The sequence below is a fragment of the Cavia porcellus genome, unplaced genomic scaffold, assembly GCF_034190915.1.
Source record: "Cavia porcellus strain 051 isolate PalLab524CR breed Dunkin Hartley unplaced genomic scaffold, mCavPor4.1 scaffold_7, whole genome shotgun sequence".
Lineage (NCBI taxonomy): Eukaryota > Metazoa > Chordata > Mammalia > Rodentia > Caviidae > Cavia > Cavia porcellus.
The window spans coordinates 71,015,182-71,032,748 of record NW_026947490.1 but is presented as its reverse complement, the minus strand read 5'-3'; the positions used below and the strand labels follow the sequence as shown (position 1 = coordinate 71,032,748).

Genomic DNA, 17,567 nt, shown 5'->3' with positions numbered 1-17,567 from the left:
TATGAGAAAGCAGCATTCATTTTGTACCTTAAGGACTTCAATGGATAAATGAACAAATGATTGTTTGCTTAGAACAGATCAAGCAGATGACAGCTAGAGATGCCTGCAGTTTTGGATAGGCCATTTAGAGCCAGGTCCTGACAATCTGGAGTCTGCTCACAATAGATCAGGATAATGAAAGATGAAACTCTGCTTTTTTATGCAAAGGACCTGTTGAGGTTTGTTTTTGTTTTTTTTTTTTTTTTTTCCAAGAGAAGCAAAATCACGCAAATTAAGCATGGCCACAGTCTATAAATATTTGTAAGGACATAGCTTACCCAATTTAGAAACCAAATTGAAATTTCTTCAATTGTCCTAATAATGTTATTTCTAGATTTTATTTTCCTCATGTAGGTATGGCTCTCTGGGATTCAAAGGTAAAGATTCAATCAAGCATCTGCACAACAATTTTTATTTTAGTCACTAGATACATATGTGGCCCAAAAAGATAAGACTTGGTTGCTAAGAAAGTTTGAGTCCTCTGATTATCTTAATAGAGAGCTGGTGACTGGACCAGGTATCATGCCTTGCTGCTTTAGACCACACCTAGACTTGTGTGTACAGTTAGAGATGGATCATTTAGAGCCCCTGCTGGCCAGCTCAAGTGTCTTCAGAATAAAGAGATCAGGGAGCCAAATCTCTGAAGTTGCATGTGGATCTGGAAATCTTTAGCTCAGAAAAGAAAAAGCAACAGAATAGATATAGTTGTGATATTAAAACATTTGAACAAATACTATGGCAGATTAAACTGTGTCCTCTAAAAGATGCATCAAGGTCTAATTCTCATGACCTCAGAAGGTGTTCTTATTTGGAAGTGGGGTCGTTGCAGGTGTCATTTGCTAAGGTGAAGTCATGGTGCACTAGTGTGAGCCTGTAATTCAGTAGGGCTGTTATGTTTGTTTACAAGAATGAGGCCCCGACAAGAAGGAGACATAGATGACCCTGTAACAAAGGAGTTCACAGGACAGGAGTTACACAGCCACAACTCTGCAAAATTCAAATGCATGCCTACAAACCACGAGGAGTTAAGAAGAGGCAAAGGAGGATTTGCCAGCAGGTGCTGGAGGGAAGATAGTTTGCAGATACCTCACATTCAGATTTCTAGCCTAGACTGTAAGAAAGTAAATTCTCCTGTTTTATAGCACCCAATTTATGATACATTTTTATAGCAACCCTGGGTAACAGAAGTGCAGGTTTAAAAACAGATAAAGTTTATTCCTCAGGCTCTAAGAAATCATTAAGAATTAGTATGCTTAAATATAAGGGATGTAGATTTTTAACTAAATATGAATAAGAATTTTCCAGTAGTTAACGCTACCACAAAATGGACTCAAGGGCTTCTGTCAGTTGTGTTTACGCAAGAAGAATCACACATGTTTCTAAGGTAGTAATTTTGCATCAGATAGCAAGGTTTCCAGTGAAATCATTTTATAGTCCTATCAAATTGAGAGTGGTAGCTTGCTTTTCATTTTCTGATTTATTCAAGAGTATTTAAGGATGAGACAGCTTGCATGAAAATGTTTAAATGCAAACTTTAGTGCTTACTGGTCAATTTTTCTTAGCTGAGTCAATCTTAATTCTTAGTTCCTCGCCTGTTGAAAACGATATTAGTAGTATTGCCTGTCTAGCATTACTACCATTAAACTAGTTAACAACTTGAAAGTTCAGAATACAGCAGTGCATACAGTAAGTACTGCAGGAATGTTTGTTGAACATTTATTTGCATTGATATTAGACATGATTTGTTAATTCTTTCACACACCACTGTCACCCCTCATCTCCAAATGATGAAGAATTACAATCACACTACGACCAATCACAACTTGCAGTACTGTGTCTTTTTCTAGATCTAGAGACATACAATTACCGCCATATGCAGATCAAAATTCAGAAATACAGTATTCCTGTCTGGAATTCACAGCGGCCTCTGAACATGAGATTTTTTTCACTGCAGACTGTGATAATGCTTTTAATAATGCTAAGAATAAAGTATATGTGTTCTGGTACATATGGGAAATAAATCTTTAACAACACTGTTTTCAAAGAATAAACAGTATGCCGAATTAAGGCTTACTGAGGTTTGGATATTACTGTGTTGGAGAGAGATGTGAAGTACTCAATATTAAATCTTCATGCAACTATGTATTTTATTAAATTGATATCAGCTAGTAACTGATGGCCCATTGTAGTCTTTGGAGTAAATAATAAAAGCATTTTCCAGCATATGAAACTCTTAATAAATAGTCTGTAATTGTCTAAACAAAATATTTAGGGACAAATTTAATAAAATGTTCTCTTATTTCTGAGCTATATATGGCATCATCTGGGGGTTAAGGTGATGTCTTTGACAGGTAACGATGCCCCAGACAAAACCAGAGTTACTATCAATAGAGCAAAAGAACCCCCACTTGTGGGCAGCAGTGTATAACCCTGTACGAGCTGCTGTCAATGATCTTGCAACTTTTGTCTACACTGGAAATTGGAGGAAAGAGAGAGAGAAGCTGGATGTTCCTTTTGAAAAGAGCAGCTGAGTGAGATAGCATTGCTTTTCAGCTGGCGGTGCTCTTCAAGGAGATGAGGCAGGCCTGCTGGGTAAGTGCTGAACAGTACATTTGATGTGAGGGACATGCTCAGAGGCCATCTTGAATTCCAGACAGGAAAGAGGATTGTAGTTCCAGAATCTGTATGTCTTGTGTTACAGCTCCTTAATTTTCATGAAAGAAAGCAGCTGTGTGGTAAAACGAAAATCTTTTCCTTTGGAACTAGGTCCTAGTCGTAGCTGTTATTTTATGCTCTAAAAGCCGTGTGTTCTTAGACAGGTCCCATGAGTTCTCTCCATCTCAGACACCATGTGCATACAAGTGGGGAATATCCTCTTCCACTGAGACGACTTTCAGGACCAAACACTGTACTGACGTGCGCCACCCAGCTCAGCATTTGTCTATCAGCTACGGGCTGCTGTGTTTCAGGGATGAGATTGGCCATCTGTTAGACATTCCAAATGCAGACTCGCAGAGCAGGCATGGGTCAAGGCCACAGAGGAGGCAAACTCATCAGCTCACTGAAAGCTGCCAATACTTAGTTCATCTCAACTCAGCAACTATTTTTTGGAGTTCTGCATAGCAAGTGCTGAGGAAGTATATAGATAAATCAGACTGTTCTTCAAGAATTTCAGGAACACACAATTCAAAATCAAGTAAAACTAAATACACCCTTTTTGATCAACTGGAAAAGGTCTAACAAGACAAGTGGAATTATGCAAAGCATGTATTCAGCATTTGTACAGACTCGTTCAGTAAAAGCACACCACAGCTTTACATATCTTTCCTTTTCCAATACGTACTTTGCATGCACTTGATAGGAATCCTGTTTTTTCATTGATAGCTATTTTCTTTGCTTAGTGCCTATTCCTTTCTCATTCTGATTCAGTTTGTGTGGCCGTGTGGAAGAACCACCACATGAGAACAGTCACCAACTACTTCATAGTCAATCTCTCTCTGGCTGACGTGCTTGTGACGATCACCTGCCTTCCTGCCACACTGGTGGTTGACATCACGGAGACCTGGTTCTTTGGACAGCCCCTCTGCAAGGTGATTCCTTACCTACAGGTAACTCCTTTTTATGCTTTTTGGCTCAATCAGAAACTACTAAAAAAATTTTCAATCATAGTCCCAACGTCTGGTGAATTAATGGGTGAATTAAGAAAGAAATGTATTTCTCTAGGAATGTGCAAACTTACGGAAGATTGTGTTTGAGATTTCTGAAGACACAGGTTGAAGTTTGGATAAAGTTAAAGCAACAAAACTGTCAAATCATCTTACAATATTCCATAAATATTTGACTTTTAAAATTCTTAACTCACTTATTTTAAAATAATGAACTTGCACAGATTAGTAGCTGAATCTCTCTCAGACTACATAGTCAAGGATATTTATTATTTTTAAAAAATTGTTATTTAAAGAAAGAAAGAAAACAAAATAGAAAAAAGTAAAATAATACAGAATTCAAAAAAATTAACATCATAGAATCGCTAGTTGATACATTACATATTGTCATCTTAAAAATAGTTGTTAAAGTTACAAAATCAAAGCATAAAACGTGGATAGACATGCAAACACTGACAGTGCAAACCATTCTGTTCAATGATCTAGCAGAAATTTAGTAATATGGTCATCTAGCTTACACACTTATACATCCCTTTAAGGATTTTTGTAAGTGATTTCTTTGCATCCTGAAGAATTAAAAGCTATATGAAATTATTACAATGGGCATGTTTTATTGTCAAATCTAAATCAAACTATAGGCAGCTATGTGGTAAAACAAAAATCTTTTCCTTCGGAACTAAGTCCTAGTTGTAGCTGTCATTTTATGCTCTAAAAGCCACGTGTTCTTAGACAGGTCCCATGGGTTCTCTGCACCTCATCCATCTATATCTAGCTTGAAATGTGTGATCAGTCATTTACAGGAAGCATGCTACCAAACCAAATACGAACTATTTGGTTAAAAGGGACTATCCCTTTAATGACATGTATCATATATGATTGTTGTGACAATCTGCTTAAATAATTTACATGAATCTGTTGTTAAGATTACACTCTGGTGATCTTATATTCTTAAAATCAGTGATCAACGTCATCATTAGATGGCTTACTAGCCAACAGAGAAAGGGGTTTTTCCATATGTGGTTGTCATACAAATTAATACTTTCAGCGAGTAATTTTCTGATTGCTCTTGTACTTTACAATCTTCTGACTAAAAAGCTCCAACACAATGTCCCCCGCTATACTATGGAAAGAGATCCATTTACTTTAAGAACCAGACAGACTAAAACAGTAGCTACTTTCTCTAGCCTTTTTCTCTTATTCTCTCCAGTCTTGTAGATGGTTGAAGATATTTGGGGGAGGCCACATATAGCTCATTTCTAGAAATTGTACTGATTAGTCCTTTGAAACCTAAAGGTTGCAAAGGGATCTCTAGTTTTATAGTCCTTCAACCTCTTAAAAAAAGAAATTATAGCCTTTAGGGTTACATATTATTTACCAAACAGAAATTACAAGTTTACCTTACATGAACCTACTTCAAATTGTGGACAGATTAAGAAACAAACCATAGCAAAGTTTTGGAGAAAAATAATATAAATAACAAGAGAGAGAAATATCTCCATAAAATAAAAATCAGGAAAATTGGATGGCTCTGATGCTTACAGCATAGTAAAGCTGGGAAAATCATAAGTAGCAGAGAATTCTGATAGCTCAGCACCTACGTGGTACTTGCTGAAAATGTGTTTTCTCTTAGTTATAATAATCACCCAGGAGGAAATGTTGTGAGCCTCCTATGTTTCAGGATGGCTCTAGTTGTCCAAAATCCTCAACTTGTTGAGAACACTTTCTGCTATGTGAACCAGAAACTTGCAGAATACAGTGATGAAGAAAGGATCTGTCATCTGTAGCAGGAGCAGGCCTCATCTGACACACAGGACATCTTGTGGAACGGGGATTTAAGAGACTTCTTTGAGCACTAAAAGACAAACTAAAGGCAAAGTTAACCCATGAGAGATGTGAGGCATGAGTCCCAAGTCTCAGGCAGAGCACAACTTATTAAGAAGTCCTGCAGCAGAAGGGACACCCACATTGCAAAGTGATCCTGTATGCTTCTGCATGCAGTGTCCAGCATACCCAATTCTATATTGGAATCTCTGCTCTGTTAGTTTTCTCAAAGAGAAAGCTAGTGAGCAACTATAGATGGAAAAGACTAGCCACTACCTGACTCAGCATTACTTTTTGGTGGAAATGTGTAAGTGCTCAAGCAGATTCATGCAGTAACTTTTATCCTTAGAATTTTCTCAAAGGCAATGAGCAGGGCCAATGCACAATAGTTGAGATGTTTTGAAACCAATGGATTTTTTTGCTTTGATATATTATTTATGCCTTGCTGAATGTTAAAAATCCTATTACATATCTTCCAGCCACATTTTAAGGTTACTATATTTTATTTAAGATAATTTGGACACTTACCAATTTACTATAATGTATATGTTCTTTTTCATTTAAACACAATATAAGATTTAGATTTATGAGTGATTTATAACACTTTGACAACTGCTCAACAACTTAAAGTTCCACAGTTATATTAAAATTTAGCTGAATAATTAATGTGGCCCTTTATATTTTTAATAATACTATAATTTGAAGACCATAAACATTTATCAGTATATTGGCTAAATAATTGACTTCTACACTGACAGAGGCAGCTAGTTTTCAGGGTGATTTGAAAAAAAAATAAATTTAATATAATAAAAAAATCTGTTTAGGAGGCTCTGCACAATAAATGCCAGAGGAAAATGACCGAAAATAAGTGAGATATAGGTGATAGAATCCAGGTAGACAGAAAGACTGTTTTATCACCCTGCATTCTATTAGTGCCCATCACCAAGTCCATGATTTGGCAAAATTTCTGTTCCTACTTGTCACAGATTTTTGAGATCTTTTGGCACATCTACATGTTAGCATAAAATAAGGGTGTTCTATGCCAAATTTAATAGTTTAGTTATTGAATTCTGAAGCATTGCCCTGAGAAGAGTGCCCATGGTACAGGTGAAAGATCAAGGACACAAAGGCAAGGAAGTTCCCTTTATCTCATATCTGCAACACTAACAATCCACACTGGATCCATCTCTCAAATGACTTGCTTCCAGACTAACTAAAGCCACCATCATCCCATACTCTAAACAAAGAACACACCCAGAAGAGCTCTCGCACAAACAGAAAGCAATTATGAAGTTCTCGTTTATAATAATAAGTGAGAACATGAAAGTTAGGATCTCCCTAAGAAAATCTTAAAATTTAAGTGTGAACTACATACTAATGTATGTTATACACCTGCAAATACGGAAGTTGAAATATTGACTATTAAAACACTGTCAAGGGTCCACTGATGTATTACACTTTAGAATCAACTGAGGCTCCCTTTAGAATCACAGTACTATATTTGTTCATGTCCTGCATAGTAGGCAGGACACAGTGCCTTGGATTACTCTTGGTATTATATATCAGTTTTTCATGTAAAGTGATAAATTGGCTGTTACTCTTTAGTAATAGAATAGTAATAGTAATCAGAAATACTGAAAACGACATTTGAACTTCCATCTCATTCATCCAGGTTGATCAGAATTCATACATAATAAACCAGCTTGATGAACAGTTTCCACATCTAGTTGCTAGAGAGAAAAAATATAGCTCTGGCCCAATTGCTGAGCAAATCAGCTGTACAAATCTGAACTGTCACGGTTTTATCTCCAGGTTAGCAATGGAATTGAGGAGCCCTTGGTCCTGGTTTGTTTGCATGAAGGAGTGCAGATTGGTGGGGATAGAAGTGAAATTTTTAAAAAATTTTTAAAGAAAAAATAAAATGAAATTTCAAAACAAGATAATAGAAAAGTAACAATGGTTAATACGCTGCATATTGTTACACACACACACACACACACACACACACACACACACACACACACACATTGATCTTTTCTCTTGAAGTGAAATTTTTTTGAGATACAGACTGAAATGTATTCTAACATAGTACCAAAAACTACTCAGGATTTATAATTAACTGACTCATAATCTGGCTTGTACTGGTAGAATTCAGTCCTCTAAGATTTCATTTACAATGAGTTGCCACCAATAATTTAACAGAGCTTAGGCTTTTGCTCCTTATTTCTATAACTGAAAAGCAATGCTTCCCAATTTTAATCCAACTCTCAAATGGATAAGAAAACTAATGTGCGTAACCATCACTATTTTTACTATAATTCTAATAACGAATAGCAGGCATACAGTGCTTACATGCAGAGTTGCATCAGGAATTTTACATATCAGCTACAATGCTATAGCTTCACCATATTTCACAGGAGAGAAAACTGAAGATTAGAGAGGCTGTGTAAGTTATCCAAGATCACACAGTGAGATGAGAGTCAAACACAGCACACTGGCTGCAGAGCTCATTCCAAGTATACTCTTCACCTTCCAGAGAAAATCAAAAGAATCAGAACTTTAAGAATTTCATCTTTCCATTTTCCTTCATTTAACAGAACCATGCACACATGCACACACACTCACAACCGAAGCTACACAATGGCTCACCTGACATAGTGCAATTCCCTGGCGGGATAGTAAGAACAGAACGGTGACTTTGACTCCTGTCTCAGAACCCTTTTTTCTGGTCTGCTCCAACGCTTGGTTTCTTTCCCTTCATTCATACCCAAAGTAAATGCATTAATAAAGAAGGTCCTAATGTAATAAGCAGACATTCCTGCCCATAACAAATATTATAGGATCAACAGAACTTGATCGAAAAAAGCAAGAAAATAAGTGGATCACAAATTTACTGTGCAATGAAGCTTACCAGTATTAATTAAGTAAATACTAGTTGTTACATGTAACAATGCACACAAAAGGCTTGGCAGATCTGGGGAACAGTGATGAGACCAAAAAAAAAAAAAAAAAGTAATTTCTTCTGTCACAGAGCTTTATTGCAACAGAGAAAACAGACATAAATAAGAGAAATTAGATGAAATCTCTAATTTAAGGAGGAAATTGATGTTCCATCCAGGATACAACACAGGAAATATGCTTACATAAAAAGATGTGGAACTAGGCATGTTTAAAATGTTTGTATTTTTTTTTCTTAAAATTCCAATTTAAAAAACCATGCATGGTTTTGTTAATTATTTACAAATCTGCGTTGGGTGAACCTCTCCTGCTGTTTAGAGAAAAGTTACTTATCCTAGCAGTGAGTGAACAACAGTAAAAAGATACATAAAGAAAATTTTCTTTTAACGTGACACATGCCTTTGTTTGGAAATAACATATTAGAAATAAACTAATGTACAAATATCTCTTATCTTAAAATATAAACTTAGGCACATGTAAGTCATGCATTTGGTGAAAATTACACATGATTTTCAACAAATTCCTACATGATAATTTATAAAACAGAAAAGAAAGACATGCCATAGTATTCTTCTCTCTCTCTCTCTCTCTCTCTCTCTCTCTCTCTCTCTCTCTCTCTCTGTCTGTCTGTCTCTCTCTTTTTGTAGTGCTGGAATTGAAGCCAAGGTCTGCACACTGAGCTACACCACCAATCCTTGGTAAAAATTCTAAACTTGGAAACAGGGTCAATCTAAGCTGCTGGATTGCACAGGCTGGAATCAAACTCGTGACGCTCTCGCCTTGGTTTCCTAGACTGCTGGGATCACAAACGTGCCACCATGACCAGCCAGCATATCGTTCTCTTTAAAGAAAAGCTCAGTCTAAGCATGCGTGTTTTATTTCTTTTTATCTGAGGCTATCATCTACCCTGTGTACAAAAACTTACAAAACAAAATGACAGTAATTACATAAAGGGGGTCAGGTTATAAATTTAAACATTTAACATAAAAATGATCCCAAGGTTTTCACAGAACCTTTCCAATGTCTACCAGGAAATACAGACTTTTCAATATACTTCTAATGTTTTTTTTCTTTTTGACAAACATTTGCTTAACATAGAAGTCACTTGCACGCGCCTCCGTCGCGCTGCCCTGCTGGCACATGGCTGGAGCCGAGCTGTGCCTTGACGCCTGGCGCCCCTCCCGTGTCGCCCTGTCTCCCCCAGACCGTGTCGGTGTCCGTATCCGTGCTCACGCTCAGCTGCATCGCCCTGGACCGCTGGTACGCCATCTGCCACCCTCTGATGTTCAAGAGCACAGCCAGGCGGGCCCGGAACAGCATCGTCGTCATCTGGGTGGTCTCCGGAGTCATCATGATCCCTCAGGCCATCGTCATGGAGTGCAGCACCATGCTGCCCGGCCTGGCCAACAAAACCACGCTCTTCACGGTGTGCGACGAGCGCTGGGCAGGTAGGAGCCGCGGGGGGCTCTGTGACCTCACCCTGCTTGCCGAACCCCTGGCCAGCTCCAGCCGTGGGGAAGCTGCCCTCGTGCGTGGACTGCATTGCACTATACAGCTGGCAAAAGCGTGAGATCCCAGATGACACCCCGAAAAGTCACAGAGTAACCCCAACTATCTGAGACCTTTGAAAATGTCATAGGCGTTATAATTTCCATTTGCTTTTTTTCAGAAAAAAAAAATGTAAGAAGGAGCAGGTCTATGATTCAGATTAGGTTATGTTAGGTTTTCTCAAATCCTCTAATGCAAACCAGTGAACCATGATAAATAAGAATCCAGAACTGCATTCTGAAGTGATGAGCATTTTACTGGCTTTTCAGCATAATGTTGTCTCAGGTGTGGAGTGCACCTATTTTGTTCTGTTCTCATTTTAAGGCCCTGTCCTGGTGACTTGTGTCTGCAACATTACAGAGTGAGAATCAACCACATTTGCATTCAGTGCATGTTCGATCAATGGATTTTAACACTGGGATAAATGTATGATTTAGGAATTATAATAGTTACAAATCATTTCTGTTTTTCCATCAGATTTGTATGCATGATAGTAAAACTTAAAGATGCTAAAAAGTGTACGTCTTATGCTGCTTTGGCTGAAAACTCATAGCAAAGAAAAAATGTGTATCCTTGCCTTGTGCTGGCAGAAATTTGGGCAGAGAAACAGCTGACAAGAAATCACCCCACATCTTAACTCAACATGTACTAGATACAAAATTATTACATCTAAATAAATCTAAGTAAAACAGTAGTTCTTCTGGATTGAGTCTAATATAAATGGCTCATCGTTAGGAAACTGCAACATTAGGAGATGATTTCTGTAATAGCTAGCTTTCCCTCACCTGGACAATTGAAAGGAATTTAACCACCTCAAGTTCCGGTCAGCTGCCCAAAAGGCACAAAGGGAAAGGCACTGGGCATAGAAGAGGAACTTGCTCATCCCATGGCAGCCAGAATGCAGAGAGAAAATGAAGGCGACGAGAATCCACCCTTCAGGGTCACACTCCCCATGGCTCCCTCTCCTACCCCACTCACCTCACAATACACCCTCAGCTATGAAATCTACAGAGGACACGAACCCACCTGAGAGCAGCACCTCATATTCAGTCACCTTTCAGAAGCGTCACTTCTGAGCCCCTGAGGATTTTAGGGGACAATTCAGGTCTAAACCACAACAATGTGCTTATTAGAAGGATTTATAGTTACACTTATTAGAAGTTTATTATCAAAACCTAGAGTTGCTTATAGTTGTAATATTTCCAAATATTTGAATCCCTGAATTTATAATACTCACTTGAGGTGCTTTTACTGGAAAAAACTGAAAAAAGAAAAAAATCAGTAGCTGGAAAATTTAGCAGAACATTTTCTCCATAGCAAATCAAATTTTAAAAAGTCTAGGATTTTTAATATCAGTAACATAAGACTTTCAGTACCAAAATGTCACAATTTACTTTATTTATCATGAAAATACTAAATATATCTTTTGCATTGATCTCTACTCTTCAAATATTGAAGTTAATTTTGTTATGGTTTTTAGACAATCTTCAAATTTCCCCAATTTTTCTCTTTAACAGTGCAGACAAAAAAAAAAAAAAAATGAATGGAAAGGTCCAGGGTTCTAGCTCACGTTTCATGAGCATTCATTTGATGCTCAATGTCCTGAGTCTTAGAGTATGACAGGCACCAGGCCAACCTGAAGAGAAGGAGACTCTGTCAGTGTACCTGACAGGAAAGGCATTGTATGGTCAATCCCATTAATTCATTTATTATACATAAAGCACCAAGAACACACATGAGAAAACAAACCACTTCCAGTCATTTGGATAAAAGTTTGCAATGCAGCTGTCCACATTTCAGTAAAGCTTTGAAGTAAGCAGGAATGATGCAGGCAGGGAGGAGGGAAAGGGGTGTTTCAGGAAGCAAGAAAAACTGCCTGTGGACACATTGCAAGACAGACAGGAAGAAGGACAGGCATGTAGCTTGTGACATAGAAGCGGGTAGCCTATAAAGAATTGAATTTGGAAAGAAGGTAGTTCAAGGACAGATTATGACATGTTTCTACTTGATTCCATTAAGGTAAAATATTTTTGGAAAACAGTCTAAAATCTCTTAGTTAGAATCTTTTGTTCATGAACACTAATGAGATTAAATTCAAGAGTAATTTAAAAAACGTGTCTATGTAATTTAAAGTTTCCAACCCAGAATTTGTGATCTTTTAAGATCATGGAGATTGAAATTAGATAAAATATTTAATATTATCATTTAATATATTTAAGCAATATTTTCTCTAAAGAATTATGATAATTAGTTTCATTCATATACTTGTTTATGGGATATATCATAAACGTTTGTGCCCTAAATAATCAAGAGCATTAACTCTTAGTAACAAAAATATTGTAGGGATACAGACTCTTGTCAAGATTATGATTCATGAGTACATTATCTCAAATTACCTTTGAACAATAAGTATACATTCTTAAAGTTCATTTCTATCTCCAGTATTTTATTATGCAACACTTGCTATATATTTTCTTTTTAATGAAGAAGTATCAGTGAATAACTTTTAAAAAATCTAAATTCAGTTTTCAGAAGTCATTTAAGAAAACTCTTTGAAAGTAATTACAATTATGGCATCTCTCCTATTAGGAGATTTTGTAAGGATCTAAGTCTGCATATATGTGTTAATTGGAATTTGAAAGTATTTATTAAGGGAAAAGATTAATAAACATATTAAAGATTCATTAAGTTTAATCATCCATAAGTTTTAAAACAAAAGTGAAATTGAATACTAGCAATTTATCTTTAATCTACTTGTCCATTCAATCCCTGATAAATGTAACATGGAGAAATGTTTGTAGCTTTTAGAGAACTAGTTTAACATGCTAGTTGAACAAGAAATTTTAGCTCATCTGAGGAAAAATTAAGGTTTTTTTTTGCCTAATGTATGACATTACTCTTTACTTTCTGATTTCAAAGAGTATATATATAAAAAGAAATATATATATATATATATATATACAATGCAATAATTTATTGAGATTGCATTTGCCATCAGTTGAGTAGAGACAGATTTTAACAGTTGGCAGTTTTCAAAATATTAATCATTAAGTAATTAATTAAGGTAATGTTCAAGTGAAAAAATTTGGTTACATAATTCAAGGTTATACATAAACATCATAAGTATTGAAGATATTGCTTATCGAGTGCAGAAAGTCTTCAAAAGTATCTTCAGCACACAACTTAAATTTTCAGTGTCACATATGGAATTTCAGTTACAGCCTACTATAAACATGAACTGACAAATTTCAGATTAACATACTTCCCCAATCATCTATCATAATGTTCTCATTAAAACAGTCTAACCCAGAAGTGCATTTTTGCCTAATCACCTTTTCTCCATAAGTGTTTATAATACACATTTATCACCCCTCCCATATTTTCCCAACTGTTTATGAACATATCACTTGCAGACTGAGCTTTCTTTCTTTCTAGGTAAAGCTCCCAACCATTATTACATTAAGGTATCCAGAGCTGTAGTTTTAAAAAAAGTTAGTGACTTCTCAAATCTACCATCCTCTGTTTAGTCAGTTTAGTTTGATGCAGACTTTAGGGCTTCACAGATAGGTAAGCTTCAAAGGTGTGTTTTTATGTAAAAAGCTTATGTGACACTTTCTGCAAAACAAATAAAAGTTCAAAGCCATTCAGGTGCCTGGAAAGTGCTGAACTCACCTTCCAGTGCCTTTGAAATCGGCCCACCAAGTGCTGCTCAGCTGGAGGACTTCAAAGGGAAACTCTGTTCGTTATTCCTCCAGTCAGACTGCTTGGATTCTGTCACTTTTTATGAAGGGGCCTGGTTTGCAGGTTAGACTTGAAAGGAAGCTAGAAACTGACAAGGTAGATGAATATCTCACAGGCAGAGAAAGACTAAAACAAGGCCTTCAATACATCTCTTGGGTTTTCTAGGCATATGTAGCCTACTGTGCCCTTCTGAGGGTACCGTAAGGAAAAGAACATGGAGACAGAGTTTTAGAGGAAAACATATGCGGAAAATTAAATTCAGACTCAGACTTGAATCACAAACTATGAATCTGACACTGTCAAGGATGTGAATTCATAAATAAATTTAAAACTTATTCAGTTAGATTTAAATCTATGATTATCAAATAAATTCATAGACATTTAAAATGTATTCATTCAGAATTAAATCCACGATTACAAAATAAATGTCCTCTATTGTTAAGGTCACTACCACACTTCCTGTTGGTAAATACTGAATAATTGATTGCCCTTATCACAAATTTGATCACATAAATCCAAACTTCATATCTATCTATAGTAAAGACAAAAATGCACAGAGATGATAATGTTATTTCTCAATGTGAAAACAATTCCCTTGCCAACAACAGGGTCAAAATATGAAGATACATTTTGTACTAGTTTGGAGGGCAGTTACCTTCAAATTAATATTTATTAGATGTAATCAAGCCAAATAAGATTTTTGATAAACATACACTTGATGTTGGGTAGACTGTGGTAGCATAAATTAAAAAAATCACTAATTATTACTTCTCTATGAGTACATTAAGTGAAATTAAAACTTCATGTATATATATATACATATATATATATATGTATATATATATATATATATATATATATAGAGAGAGAGAGAGAGAGAGAGACAGAGACACAGACAGAGACAGAGACAGAGACAGAGACAGAGAGACAGAGATAGAGAGGGAGAGAGAGAGAAGTAAGTATGTTAAGGAAATACATTGATGCAGTTTGCTACTTAACCTACCCATGAATCTTAACGCGAGGTTTTTATTATTCTGACCTCCATCCCAGGTGAAATTTACCCCAAGATGTATCACATCTGCTTCTTTCTGGTCACGTACATGGCACCTCTGTGCCTCATGGTGTTGGCTTATCTGCAGATATTTCGCAAACTCTGGTGCAGACAGGTATGTAACTTCAAATATTTTGGTTGTGTTTTAAGATTTTAAAAACATAATTTTAGGAATGCTTGGAAACAACTTAACATGCTCACAAAAGTACTATTTGTTGTAAATTAATGAGGCTCTAGCTGTGGAAAGGCACCTTGACTCATTTGAGAAATGTCTTAAGTCTTGTCTTGAGGACTTAAACTAAATTTTAGTTTAGAACTAAAATTTCATCTCAGAGATTGAAGTAATTGTTTTCTAGGAGTAAGGTTATTAATTCCTTTTTTTATGAGAAATAGCAAGTAAAGATTTCTTTAAAGTTTGCCGGGACTGTAGGTAAGTCTAGAAATTTTAATGTTTATACTATTTGATGAAATATACTTTAATAGGTGGGATAATCTCCAGCTTCAAAGATCTCATTTTTGGAAGAGTTAACAAAGCAGACAAATTTAGAATTTAGAAACTGTTTTACATTTGAGTCAATTTGCTAGATAATGCTACTATTACACCAGTAAAGATTCCTATTGCTTTGCTCAGAGATTCATTACCCAAACATTCACCATGTGCTGTGTGACCATACTGCCGGGCTCTCAGTTGGAAGGGAGATGAGGGTTATTTTGCTAAAATCCCAGTCTTCTCTACTGGGTCCAAGGCAGGATGGCCTGGTTGAGGTGCGTGGTGCAGAGAGCCCAGAGAGCTTCGGTCCTCGGGCTCCACACTCACTGTGTGACTTCCAGGATGAGGCTGTCCTCTCCACAGCCGTGGAACGAATTAAATGGAGTTAGGTACCACTGAGCACCGTTTGCGACAACAGCTGTGTCTTAGCCATGGTGCCTATCAGGGCGGGGTCAGTTGCAGGTCCAGCCCTAGGAACAGGCGTCCTGCCCTAGGATGGAGGAAGGCAGGGAGCTTGTGGGAAGGAGGGAGAAAGAAGTGGGCTTGCCTCAGAGAATTCTGCTCTGAACTGGCTCACGTTGTCTCTCCTTTCTTCTCGTCCGCCAAAATACTTCATATAGTTAAGCTGGACCATGAAGGAGGGATGCAGTCATTCCGTGGCCCTGGTGGGGACACGCTGGGAGTCTCAGGACAGTGGGGCCTCCCCGCAGACAGAGGGGACAGGCAGGAAAAGTGACACAGCTCAGAGCAGTAGGAAGTGCTCTGCTCAGGCCCAATTGTGTGAGTCAAACCCTAAGCATCCCTCTGGCAATCACAGGGGCTTTGCAGCGATTTAGAGCATTTCTGCCTCTCCTTTGTCATCTTTAGAGTGATATACATAATACAGATCACTTGATGCTTTATACACAGATCACTTGATGCTTTATACAAAAATAAAAGAAGCTAGGAGAAAGTGTTACAGAGTTCAATAAACGAGATCATGCCACATTTTTAGAAACACTTGAATCTGAAGAAAATTTAAAAAACGTTTAATGAGCATATCACATAGAAATAAAGATACTTAAATCAAGATTGAAACTTTAGCTGAAAATGTCCAATGTTAAGAGCATCCTCCATCCCGTATTTGTACTGGAAGTTTGTATTAGCTTCTCCACTTATGTACAAACTAACATACCTCAAAAACTCTGTAGGGGCAGTGCATAGATTCAGTCTGTTACTATTAAATTCCCACCCTTGCACGGTGCCTCGCAGAAAGAAAGAATTCAAAAACTAATTTTGAATAAATAGATGATTACCAAATCCCAATTTACTTCTGCATTATTTAAACTCATAACTGCCAATTTCCCAAACTCCAAAATGCACTCAAATTATATCTTTAGAAAGAATCTATATTAGTTTCAAAGAATTCTTCTGTTTAAGTCACATGGTACAGGAGGTTTGCAGTAAAATGCTTAAATGTGAAAGCAAAAGCATTTGCAAAACAGATTGGAATAGAAAATGGCGAGTTCAACCGAGCTCCATTTAGCAGCAACAATAAAGTAAATTAACTTCAAAAGGGAAATTACATAGAATTCAGCCTGAGCAGCTCTCAATTCCCAACTGTTAGCATCTATTAACAGAATGGTGAGGCGGTTTGTGTGCTATAGGCTACGTCACCTACAGCATGTAAGCCATCCAAGGAGGAGCCTGTCTTATTTGCTTAAAATTAGACACACAGAGCACTGCTTTTCAAAACTTTCAAATTAGTAAGTTTAGGATTATTAGTGAACAAATCTTGTGTCCTTGTCTGACTTTCTCAAGAACTTTCAGCCTCATTAAAAGAACTAGCTATTGCTTTGTTATTATCAATTAACTGAAGTCTTTATCTGACGATGGGACTCAAAACAATTCTCTAAGAACTTCTGGTCTTACTCTGCTGGGCCGATGTGCAGCAATCAGCTCTCTTTCCAGTTCAGTTTCCATGTAAATCATCATCATCATAGGAATATCTCTTCATTCACTGAACAGATGTTTATTAAGCACTTAAAATGGGACACACTGCGGGTAAACTGAGACCAGTTTCTAATGACTTTGGTAAAACTTACATTTCCAAGCTCTTATCACTATTTATTCTGCTGCTATTTATTCTTGAACATTTCCCCCTAGGGGAAGTTAGAATTAACACACATAATCTGGTGAGATAAGGGACAAAGAAAATTGTTATGTCCCTCACCAGAAGAACTCAGTCTGTGTTGCCTGGCAAGCACCAGCAAGG

At 36.9% G+C, this 17,567-nt stretch overlaps 1 protein-coding gene across 1 annotated transcript in view; it reads left to right on the top strand.

Annotated features, from left to right (window-relative positions):
- The window catches only part of Hcrtr2 (hypocretin receptor 2), a 97,373-nt gene that overhangs the window by 70,430 nt on the left and 9,376 nt on the right, over positions 1 to 17,567 (top strand). Inside the window, exons 2-4 of the mRNA XM_063253820.1 lie at positions 3,469 to 3,647; positions 9,688 to 9,931; positions 14,823 to 14,938. Of these exons, the coding sequence (XP_063109890.1) occupies positions 3,469 to 3,647; positions 9,688 to 9,931; positions 14,823 to 14,938 (539 nt within the window). The remainder of the gene's footprint in view (positions 1 to 3,468; positions 3,648 to 9,687; positions 9,932 to 14,822; positions 14,939 to 17,567) is intronic.